The following is a 12,368-nucleotide window of genomic DNA, read 5'->3' as shown; positions in this document are numbered from 1 at the left end:
ATATATATGATATGTGTGTGTATGTATGATATGTGTGTGTATAAATGATATGTGTGTGTATGTATATATGAGGTAGATCACCTCGACTTGGTCATTTATTAAGTAATTGATAAACGTTGAAAAACTTATTGGGGTGTTACCATTTAGTGGTCAATTGTACTGAATATGTACTGTACTGTGCAATCTACTAATAAAAGTTTTAATCAATCAATCAAATCTATGAATGCCTACTGAGGCCATGGTTCTGTTAAGTTATTGTGGCTCAATGTGCCATTTTTTTCATTTTATTTTAATGTATAATTATTTAATATATATTATTGTTTTAGTTACTTAAGAGATATTCCTGGCTCTGAATTTGCTCATTGCTATTTTTATGTTTTTGTGCATTATTTGTTGCTGTAATCAGGTTACTCATCAGTTACTCAGTACTTGAGTAATTTTTTCACAACATACTTTTTACTTTTACTCAAGTAAATATTTGGGTGACTACTCCTTACTTTTACTTGAGTAATATATCTCTAAAGTAACTGTACTCTTGAGTAGAATTTCTGGCTACTCTACCCACCTCTGTGTATCGGTTGGGGACATCTCTACGCTGCTGATCCGCCTCCGCTTGAGATGGTCTCCTGTGGACGGGACTCTCGCTGCTGTCTTGGATCCGCTTGAACTGAACTCTCGCGGCTGTGTTGGAGCCACTATGGATTGAACTTTCACAGTATCATGTTAGACCCGCTCGACATCCATTGCTTTCGGACCCCTAGAGGGGGGGGGGGTTGCCCACATCTGAGGTCCTCTCCAAGGTTCTCATAGTCAGCATTGTCGCTGGCGTCCCACTGGATGTGAATTCTCCCTGCCCACTGGGTGTGAGTTTTCCTTGCCCTTTTGTGGGTTCTTCCGAGGATGTTGTAGTCGTAATGATTTGTGCAGTCCTTTGAGACATTTGTGATTTGGGGCTATATAAATAAACATTGATTGATTGATTGATTGAATAAATGGCCAAAAATAGCCGATTTGCTCAATTTACCTCTAATAAATAAATCTATATATACCGTATTTCCTTGAATTTCCGCCGGGGCGCTAATTAATTTAAAACCTCTTCTCGCTCCTGTGCTTACCAAAGGCATGCGGTAAAAGTAAGCATGTGATAATTATTTTAAAATGTCTCCTCACTCCGGCACTTACCAAAGGTATGCAGTAAAAAATTGAGTGTGATGTAAGCTTGGACCTTAAATCCTACTGAATAGCTCTTAATCTTCTTCCCTTTATGCGATTTCAAATTACCGGTATTGAAATCAGCCGGCTCCATTTTGAAAATGATGACAGGCGGCAATACTAAACATGTGCTAATTATTTTGCGAAGCGAGTTTGACCCGGCAGTAATTCAAGGCAGGCGCATACTATATGTCCTGCGGCAGTGGTCTCCAACCACCGGGCCGCAGAAGAATTTTTTATTTAAAAAAATATATATATATATATATATATAGCCCCCCGCGACCCCAAAAGGGAATAAGCGGTAGAAAATGGATGGATGGATATATGTTTTTTTTTTTTTTAATTAAATCAACATAAAAAACACAATATACACTTGCAAATAGTGCACCAACCACAAAAAACTCCCTGTTTCATGACAAAAACGTCCCTTTTTCATGACAAAGAAGAAAAAAAAAAAAAAAAAAAAAAAAAGGACAAATTATTAAGCGTTGACCGGTCCGCGGATACAAAAAGGTTGGGGACCACTGCCCTGCGGCAATTCAAGGAAATACGGTATATTAAAAAAATGGGTATTTCTGTCTGTCATTCCGTCGTACATTTTTTTTCCTTTTACGGAAGGTTTTTTGTAGAGAATAAATGATGAAAAAACCCCACTTAATTGAACAGTATAAAAGAGGAGAAAACAGGGAAAAAATTAAAATTAAATTTTGGAACATAGTTTATCTTCAATTTCGACTCTTTAAAATTTCAAAATTTAACCGAAAAAAATGAAGAGAAAAACTAGCTAACTCGAATCTTTTTGGAAAAATTAAAAACAAAAATTATGGAACATCATTAGTAATTTTTCCTGATTAAAATTAATTTTAGAATTTTGATGACATGTTTTAAATAGGTTAAAATCCAATCTGCATTTTGTTAGAATATATAACAAATTGGACCAAGCTATATTTCTAACAAAGACAAATCATTGTTTCTTCTACATTTTCCACAACAAAAATTGTAAAAGAAATTCAAAAGACTTTGAAATAAGATTTCAATTTGATTCTACAGATTTTCTAGATTTGCCAGAATAATTTTTGGGGGAATTTTAATCTTAATAAGTTTGAAGAAATATTTCACAAATATTCTTCGTAGAAATAACAGAAGCTAAAATGAAGAATTAAATTAAAATGGATGTATTATTCTTTACAATAAAAAAATAAATTTACTTGAACATTGATTTAAATTGTCAGGAAAGAAGAGGAAAGAATTTAAAAGGTAAAAAGGTATATGTGTTTAAAAATCCTAAAATCATTTTTAAGGTTGTATTTTTTCCCTAAAAATTGTCTTTCTGAAAGTTATAAGAAGCAAAGTAAAAAAATAAAATAATTTATTTAAACAAGTGAAGACCAAGTCTTTAAAATATTTTCTTGGATTTTCAAATTCTATTTGAGTTTTGTCTCTCTTAGAATTAAAAATGTCAAGCAAAGCGAGACCAGCTTGCTAGTAAATAAATACAATTTAAAAAATAGAGGCAGCTCACTGGTAAGTGCTGCTATTTGAGCTATTTTTAGAACAGGCCAGCGGGCCACTCATCTGGTCCTTATGGGCTACCTGGTGTCCGTGATGTACCCCCTGTGAACATTTTTTAAATTCAAGTACCCCCTAATCAGAGCAAAGCATTTTTGGTTGAAAAAAAGAGATAAAGAAGTAAAATACAGCACTATGTCATCAGTTTCTGATTTATTAAATTGTATAACAGTGCAAAATATTGCTCATTTGTAGTGGTCTTTCTGGAACTATTTGGAAAAAAACATATAAAAATAACTATAAACTTGTTGAAAAATAAACAAGTAATTCAATTATAAATAAAGATTTCTACACATAGAAGTAATCATCAACTTAAAGTGCCCTCTTTGGGGATTGTAATAGAATAATATGGGTCTCCCCATGTCTAGCATTAAAAGATTACAGTTGGTACAAAATGCGGCTGCTAGACTTTTGACAAGAACAAGAAAGTTTGATCACATTACACCTGTACTGGCTCACCTGCACTGGCTTCCTGTGCACTTAAGATGTGACTTTAAGGTTTTACTACTTACGTATAAAATACTACACGGTCTAGCTCCATCCTATCTTGCCGATTGTATTGTACCATATGTCCCGGCAAGAAATCTGCCTTCAAAAGACTCCGGCTTATTAGTGATTCCCAGAGCCCAAAAAAAGTCTGCGGGCTATAGAGCGTTTTCCGTTCGGGCTCCAGTACTCTGGAATGCCCTCCCGGTAACAGTTCGAGATGCTACCTCAGTAGAAGCATTTAAGTCTCACCTTAAAACTCATTTGTATACTCTAGCCTTTAAATAGACTCCCTTTTTAGACCAGTTGATCTGCCGTTTATTTTCTTTTTCTCCTATGTCCCACTCTCTCTTGTGGAGGGGGTCCGGTCCGGTGGCCATGGATGAAGTACTGGCTGTCCAGAGTCGGGACCCAGGATGGACCGCTCGCCTGTGTATCGGCTGGGACATCTCCGCTTGGGATGGTTTCCTGCTGGCTCCACTTTGGACGGGACTCTCGCTACTGTGTTGGATCCACTTTGGACTGGACTCTCACGGTTATGTTAGATCCCCTATGGATTGGACTTTCACAATATCATGTTGGATCCGCTCGACATCCATTGCTTTCGGTCCCCTATGTGTGTGTGTGTGTTTGGGGGGGGGGAAATTGCCCACATATGGGGTCCTCTCCAAGGTTTCTCATAGTCATCATTGTCACCGACGTCCCACTGGTGCGAGTTTTCCTTGCCCTTATGTGGGCTCTACCGAGGATGTCGTTGTGGTTTGTGCAGCCCTTTGAGACACTTGTGATTTAGGGCTATATAAATAAATATTAATTTATTGATTGATGGATAATAGAGATCCATCTGGATTCATGAACTTCATTCTAAACATTTCTTCACAAAAAAAATCTTTAACATGAATATTTATGGAACATGTCCACAAAAAAATCTAGCTGTCAACACTGAATATTGCATTGTTGCATTTCTTTTCACAGTTTATGAACTTACATTCATATTTTGTTGATGTATTATACAATAAATATATTTATAAAGAATTTCTGAATTGTTGCTATTTTTAGAATATTTAAAAAAATCTCACGTACCCCTTGGCATACCTTCAAGTACCCCCAGGGGTACGCGTACCCCCATTTGAGAACCACTGATATAGCTTAATAATGACCATAAAATAATAAATTTTATGGTCATTTTTAACAAAAATACAGCTTATTTTACAGACTACTAAAAAACAAATTGAGTCATTAATTATTGTTATATTATCATTATTTAAATTTGCCTGAGGGAACTCGCGGGAATATAAACACAATATAACATACATCCATAAAAATGGATGCATATGCAAAAGTGCAAAGTATTTATCAGTACAGTAATCTATTTATTCATATCTGCACCTTATTGCTCTTGTATCCTGCACTACCATGAGCAAAAGCAACAACATTTCGTTCGTATCTGTACTGCAAAATTCAAATTTTAATGACAATAAAGGGAAGTCTAAGTCTAAGTCGCTAAGTCTCCTGAAGGAATCAATAAAGTACTATTTATTTATCTATTGTTGTTTCCGGTTATTGAAACTATTTTAAAACAGCACTGATTGCAGAAAGAAGTTAATTTGTGTCTTTATTCCGAAAGTTTTTTTAGACTGAATTTTTTGCATTTTAATTTTTTTTTTTTTACATCAAATAATGCTGACAATTTTATTAAATAAAAACATTTGAGCAACATTTGTCTTTTGAAAAAATATTTTGTCAAATAGTTTTAAAGTCGGTGTAAAAAAAAATTGAGTGAATTAAACTTTAAACTTGACACAAATATATCTGCACTTAAATATTTTTAAATTTTTTTCATGAAGTTTTTACACACCGAATTTTTAATTGTGAAGTGAAGTGAATGATGTTTATATAGCGCTTTTTCTCTAGTGACTCAAAGCGCTTTAAATAGTGAAACCCAAAATCTAAGTTACATTTAAAGCAGTGTGGGTGGCACTGGGAGCAGGTGGGTAAAGTGTCTTGCCCAAGGACACAACGGCAGTGACTAAGATGGTGGAAGCGGGGATCGAACCTGCAACCCTCAGGTTGCTGGCACGGCCGCTCTACCAACCGAGCTATACCGCAGTAACAGTAATGAGTTTTGAAGCAACAAATATTTCTAAACTGAACGATTTTACACTTAATTTAAATTTAACATAAGTGGGTCTTGAGTTCCATCCATCCATCCATTTTCTACCGCTTATTCCCTTTCGGGGTCGCTGGCGCCTATCTCAGCTACAATCGGGCGGAAGGCGGGGTACACCCTGGACAAGTCTCCACCTCATCGCAGGGCCAACACAGATAGACAGACAACATTCACACTCACATTCACACACTAGAAGGGAATAAGCGGTAGAAAATGGATGGATGGATGGGTCTTGAGTTTTAAAGCCGCTCATATCATGTTACACTGACTTCTTAAACATTGAATGTTTTACACTGAATTTTTTACACACTTATTTTTTTAAACGGAACTGCGTCTCACGGTGGCAGAGGGGTTAGTGCGTCTGCCTCACAATACGAAGGTCCTGCAGTCCTGGGTTCAAATCCAGGCTCGGGATCTTTCTGTGTGGAGTTTGCATGTTCTCCCCGTGACTGCGTGGGTTCCCTCCGGGTACTCCGGCTTCCTCCCACTTCCAAAGACATGCACCTGGGGATAGGTTGATTGGCAACACTAAATTGGCCCTAGTGTGTGAATGTGAGTGTGAATGTTGTCTGTGTTGGCCCTGCGATGAGGTGGCGACTTGTCCAGGGTGTACCCTGCCTTCCGCCCGATTGTAGCTGAGATAGGCGCCAGCGCCCCCCGCGACCCCAAAAGGGAATAAGCGGTAGGAAATGGATGGATGGATGGATGGGTCTCGAGTTTTGAAGCAAGAAATATTTCTGCATTTAAGTTTTTTACGCTGAATTTTCTGTAGACTGAATTTTAACAAACTGAATTTTTGAACACACACACTTTCATACAATGACATTTTCAGCTGGTATAAAAAAAAAAAAGTATGTTCACAAAATTCATAGTCAAGACACAAATGAACCTCACTATGATTGTCAGAAATCGACATGGCAACATTAAAAAAAGTTAAATACATTCTGTGTGTGTACTTTCAAAAGTGTGTATTTGTCCAAAAAAGTGATGCAGTCAGTATTTTGTATTTTATTTATGAAAGCCTCATTTGTAGTTTGAGAAGTCACATTTCAATCATCATGCAGGGTTGTTCAAATGCAAAAAAAAATAGCACACATTTTTTAAATAATATACAAGGTTACATAGGTTTGACACCAAATGGCCACTATACTAGTCAGGCAATTTATATATATATATATATATATATATATATATATATATATACACACACACACACACACACACACACACACACACACACACACATATATATACACACACAAACCCCGTTTCCATATGAGTTGGGAAATTGTGTTAGATGTAAATATAAACAAAATACAATGATTTGCAAATCCTCTTCAACCCATATTCAATTAAATGCACGACAAAGACAAGATATCCATCCATCCATGTTCTACCGCTTATTCCCTTTGGGGTCGCGGGAGGCGCTGGTGCCTATCTCAGCTACAATCGGGCGGAAGGCGGGGGACCCTTGGACAAGTCGCCAGCTCACCGCAGGGCCAACACAAGATATTTTATGCTGAAATTCATAATTTTTATTTTTTTTTGCAAATAATAAGTAACTTAAAATTTCATGGCTGCAACATGTGCCAAAGTAGTTGGGAAAGGGCATGTTCACCACTGTGTTACATCACCTTTTCTTTTAACAACACTCAATAAACGTTTGGGAACTGAGGAAACTAATTGTTGAAGCTTTGAAAGTGGAATTCTTTCCCATTCTTGTTTTATGTAGAGCTTCAGTCGTTCAACAGTCCGGGGTCTCCGCTGTGGTATTTTACGCTTCATAATGCTCCACACATTTTCCATTGGAGACAGGTCTGGACTGCAGGCAGGCCAGGAAAGTACCCGCACTCGTTTTTTACGAAGTCACGCTGTTGTAACACGTGCTGAATGTGGCTTGGCATTGTCTTGCTGAAATAAGCAGGGGCGTCCAAGAAAAAGACGGCGCTTAGATGGCAGCATATGTTGTTCCAAAAACTGTATGTACCTTTCAGCATTAATGGTGCCTTCACAGATGTGTAAGTTACCCATGCCTTGGGCACTAATGCACCCCCATACCATCACAGATGCTGGCTTTTGAACTTTAGGTCGATAACAGTCTGGATGGTTCGCTTCCCCTTTGGTCCCGATGACACAATGTCGAATATTTCCAAAAACAATTTGAAATGTGGACTTGTCAGACCACAGAACACTTTTCCACTTTGCATCAGTCCATCTTAGATGATCTCAGGCTCAGAGAAGCCGCCGTTGTTTCTGGATGTTGTTGATAAATGGCTTTCGCTTTGCGTAGTAGAGCTTTAACTTGCACTTAAAGATGTAGCGACAAACTGTATTTAGTGACAGTGGTTTTCTGAAGTGTTCCTGAGCCCATGTGGTGATATCCTTTAGAGATTGATGTCGGCTTTTGATACAGTGCCGTCTGAGTTATCGAAGGTCACGTTCATTCAATGTTGGTTTCCGGCCATGCCGCTTACGTGGAGTGATTTCTCCAGACTCTCTGAACCTTTTGATGATATTATGGACCGTAGATGTTGAAATCCCTAATTTTTTTGCATTTGCACTTTGAGAAACGTTGTTCTTAAACTGTTTGACTATTTCCTCACGCAGTTGTGGACAAAGGGGTGTACCTCGCCCCATCCTTTCTTGTGACAGACTGAGAATTTTTTGGGAAGCTGTTTTTATAAAGACATGCACCTGGGGATAGGTTGATTGGCAACACTAAATTGGCCCTAGTGTGTGAATGTTGTCTGTCTATCTGTGTTGGCCCTGCGATGAGGTGGCGACTTGTCCAGGGTGTACCCCGCCTTCCGCCCGATTGTAGCTGAGATAGGCGCCAGCGCCCCCCGCGACCCCAAAAGGGAATAAGTGGTAGAAAATGGATGGATGTGTGAATGTGAATGTTGTCTGTCTATCTGTGTTGGCCTTTCGATGAGGTGGCGACTTGTCCAGGGTGTACCCCGCCTTCCGCCCGATTGTAGCTTACATAGGCGCCAGCGCCCCCCGCAACCCCAAAAGGGAATAAGTGGTAGGAAATGGATGGATGGATGTGTGAATGTGAGTGTAAATGTTGTCTGTCTATCTGTGTTGGCCCTGTGATGAGGTAGTGACTTGTCCAGGGTGTACCCCGCCTTCCGCCCGATTGTAGCTGACATAGGCGCCAGCGCCCCCCGCGACCCCAAAAGGGAATAAGTGGTAGAAAATGGATGGATAGGATGGGTTTTTATATCCAATCATGGCACCCACCTGTTCCCAATTAACCTGCACACCTGTGGGATGTTCCATATAAGTGTTTGATGAGCATTCCTCAACTTTATCAGTATTTATTGCCACCTTTCCCCAACTTCTTTGTCACGTGTTGCTGGCATCAAATTCTAAAGTTAATGATTATTTGCAAAAAAAAAAAAAAGTTTATCAGTTTGAACATCAAATATGTTGTCTTTGTTGCATATTCAACTGAATATGGGTTGAAAATGATTTGCAAATCATTGTATTCTGTTTATATTTACATCTAACACAATTTCCCAACGCATATGGAAACAGAGTATATATATATATATATATATATATATATATATATATGTATAGTTTTACATATGATTGCTTTAGTCTGTCTCCAATGTAAAATATGGCCCCCTTTTCACAGTACAGTAGTTCTCCCTAAAACAAAGTTCTCTTGTGCAGTATGAGTGAAAGTGTACCTGGTCGTGATATTTAAGTTAGTACATGTCCCTGTAGATTTCCTGCAAGAGGGGATGCAGCGAGGTGTCTTCCGTCGTCTCGATTTCTTGCACCAACTGAGCGTGCTCGGTGACCAGCTCTCTGAGGTCGGCCAGTTTTTGCAACAGTCTCGGGAAGAGGAAGGCGTCATCTGGGTGGTTGGCCACCAGGTGGAGCCGCAGAGCTTGCACGATGCCTTCCTGGAGCTGCTCCACCAGGGACACGTCCACCAGGCCCGGACGGTCTGGAAAAAAAGGACAGGAAGGTGAGGACTTTGAAGGAGGGATAAACCTCGGACGAGCTCACCTCCGCAGCAGATGATGGCGGCCACGAACAGGGCCAGGTCGCTGTCGTCCAGCTCTAAGGCGTTGAAGCGCGTGGCGAACTGGAACTTGGGCTCCATCATGTCGCTGAAGGGCCGACGGAGGCTCTTGAGGAACTCGCGGGTGATAAAGCCTCCGCCGCGCGCCACCAGGAGGCCATCTTTGTTCATGCAGGAGGCCAGGAGCGTGAAGAGGGCCTCGTAGACGCCGTACTTGAGGAGCGTCACCTAAAAGTCAGCGGGAGAAGTTTAAGTTTAATGTACCTGTTCATCGCTGTTAAAGGGGAACATTATAACCAGAACTATGCAAGCGTCAATATATACCTTGATGGTGCAGGAAAAAGACCATATATTTTTTTAACCGATTTACGAACTCTAAATGGGTGAATTTTGGCGAATTAAACGCCTTTCTGTTCATCGCTCTGGATGCGACGACGTCAGAATGTGACATCACCGAGGTAATACACCCGCCATTTTCATTTTCAACACATTGTAAACATTGGGTCTCAGCTCTGTTATTTTCCGTTTTTTCGACTATTTTTTGGAACCTTGGAGACATCATGCCTCGTCGGTGTGTTGTCGGAGGGTGTAACAACACTAACAGGGAGGGATTCAAGTTGCACCACTGGCAAGAAATCTGCCGCCAGACCCCCATTGAATGTGCCAAAGTGTCTCCACATTTTACCGGCGATGACAGACATGGCACAGAGATGTATGGATAACCTGCAGATGCATTTGCAACGATAAAGTCAACGAAATCACAAAGGTGAGTTTTGTTGATGTTGACTTATGTGCTAATCAGACACATTTGGTTGCGGCGTGATTGCCAGCTAATCGATGCTAACATGCTATTTACCGGCGGTGCTAAAGCAGACATGGCACAGAGATGTATGGATAACCTGCAGATGCATTTGCAACTATAAAGTCAACGAATTCACAAAGGGGAGTTTTGTTGATGTTGACTGCCAGCTAATCGATGCTAACATGATGCGCTAATCGATGCTAACATTCTATGCTAATCGATGCTAACATGCTATTTACCGGCGATGCTAAAGCAGACATGGCACAGAGATGTATGGATAACCTGCAGATGCATTTGCAACTATAAAATCAACGAATTCACAAAGTTGAGTTTTGTTGATGTTGACTGCCAGCTAATCGATGCTAACATGCTATGCTAATCGATGCTAACATGCTATTTACCGGCGGTGCTAAAGAAGACGTGGCACAGAGATGTATGGATAACCTGCAGATGCATTTGCAACTATAAAATCAACGAATTCACAAAGTTGAGTTTTGTTGATGTTGACTGCCAGCTAATCGATGCTAACATGCTACGCTAATCGATGCTAACATGCTATATACCGGCGGTGCTAAAGCAGACATGGCACAGAGATGTATGGATAACCTGCAGATGCATTTGCAACTATATAATCAACGAATTCAATAAGTTGAGTTTTGTTGATGTTGACTACCAGCTAATCGATGCTAACATGCTGCGCTAATCGATGCCAACATGCTGCGCTAATCGATGCTAACATGCTATTTACCGCCGGTGCTAAAGCAGACATGGCACAGAGATGTATGGATAACCTGCAGATGCATTTGTCACTATAAAATCAACGAATTCACAAAGGTGAGTTTTGTTGATGTAACTGCAAGCTAATCGATGCTAACATGCTACGCTAATCGATGCTAACATGCTATTTACCGCCGGTGCTAAAGCAGACATGGCACAGAGATGTATGGATAACCTGCAGATGCATTTGTCACTATAAAATCAACGAATTCACAAAGGTGAGTTTTGTTGATGTAACTGCCAGCTAATCGATGCTAACATGCTACGCTAATCGATGCTAACATGCTATTTACCGGCGGTGCTAAAGCAGACATGGCTCAGAGATGTATGGATAACCTGCAGATGCATTTGCAACTATAAAATCAACAAATTCACAAAGGGGAGTTTTGTTGATGTTGACTGCCAGCTAATCGATGCTAACATGCTACGCTAATCGATGCTAACATGCTATATACCGGCGGTGCTAAATCAGACATGGCACAGAGATGTATGGATAACCTGCAGATGCATTTGCAACTATATAATCAACGAATTCAATAAGTTGAGTTTTGTTGATGTTGACTACCAGCTAATCGATGCTAACATGCTGCGCTAATCGATGCCAACATGCTGCGCTAATCGATGCTAACATGCTATTTACCGCCGGTGCTAAAGCAGACATGGCACAGAGATGTATGGATAACCTGCAGATGCATTTGCAACTATAAAATCAACGAATTCACAAAGTTGAGTTTTGTTGGTGTTGACTGCCAGCTAATCGATGCTAACATGCTACGCTAATCGATGCTAACATGCTATATACCGGCGGTGCTAAAGCAGACATGGCACAGAGATGTATGGATAACCTGCAGATGCATTTGCAACTATATTACGTTTCTTTACACACACATTTAATGCAAAACAAACACTTACCAATTGACGGATTTAAGTTGCTCCAGTGTCACAAAATGTCAAAGTCCTGATCGTTTGGTCCGCACATTTTACCGGCGATGCTAACGCAGCTATTCGGCCATGCTATGGCTATGAATAGCGTCAATAGCTATTTGCTCAATAGTTTCAGTTTTTTCTTCAATATTTTCATACTCCAACCATCTGTTTCAATACATGCGTAATCTGTTGAATCGCTTTAGTCGCTGAAATTTGAGTTTGAATCCGAGCTAATGTCACTATATCTTGCTGTGGTATTCCCATTGTTTGTTTACATTGGCAGCACTGTATGACGTCACAGGAAAATGCATAGTGGTTTCGAAGATAACGAAAATAAGGCACTTAAAAGCTTTATTTAGGGATATTCCGGGACCGGCAAAATTTTG

At 39.8% G+C, this 12,368-nt stretch overlaps 1 protein-coding gene across 1 annotated transcript in view; it reads right to left on the bottom strand.

Annotated features, from left to right (window-relative positions):
* Positions 1–6,430: 6,430 nt before the first annotated feature.
* Positions 6,431–12,368, bottom strand: part of LOC133561207 (peroxisome proliferator-activated receptor alpha-like) — a 40,682-nt gene continuing 34,744 nt past the window's right edge. The window contains exons 7-8 of the mRNA XM_061914517.1: positions 9,461–9,704; positions 6,431–9,398 (exon numbers count right to left, since the gene is read on the bottom strand). Of these exons, the coding sequence (XP_061770501.1) occupies positions 9,154–9,398; positions 9,461–9,704 (489 nt within the window). The 3' untranslated portion in view covers positions 6,431–9,153. The remainder of the gene's footprint in view (positions 9,399–9,460; positions 9,705–12,368) is intronic.

This window comes from Nerophis ophidion, linkage group LG10 (assembly GCF_033978795.1).
Source record: "Nerophis ophidion isolate RoL-2023_Sa linkage group LG10, RoL_Noph_v1.0, whole genome shotgun sequence".
NCBI lineage: Eukaryota > Metazoa > Chordata > Actinopteri > Syngnathiformes > Syngnathidae > Nerophis > Nerophis ophidion.
Note: the sequence above shows the minus strand (reverse complement) of the source record. Positions and strands in the feature narration are given on the sequence as shown.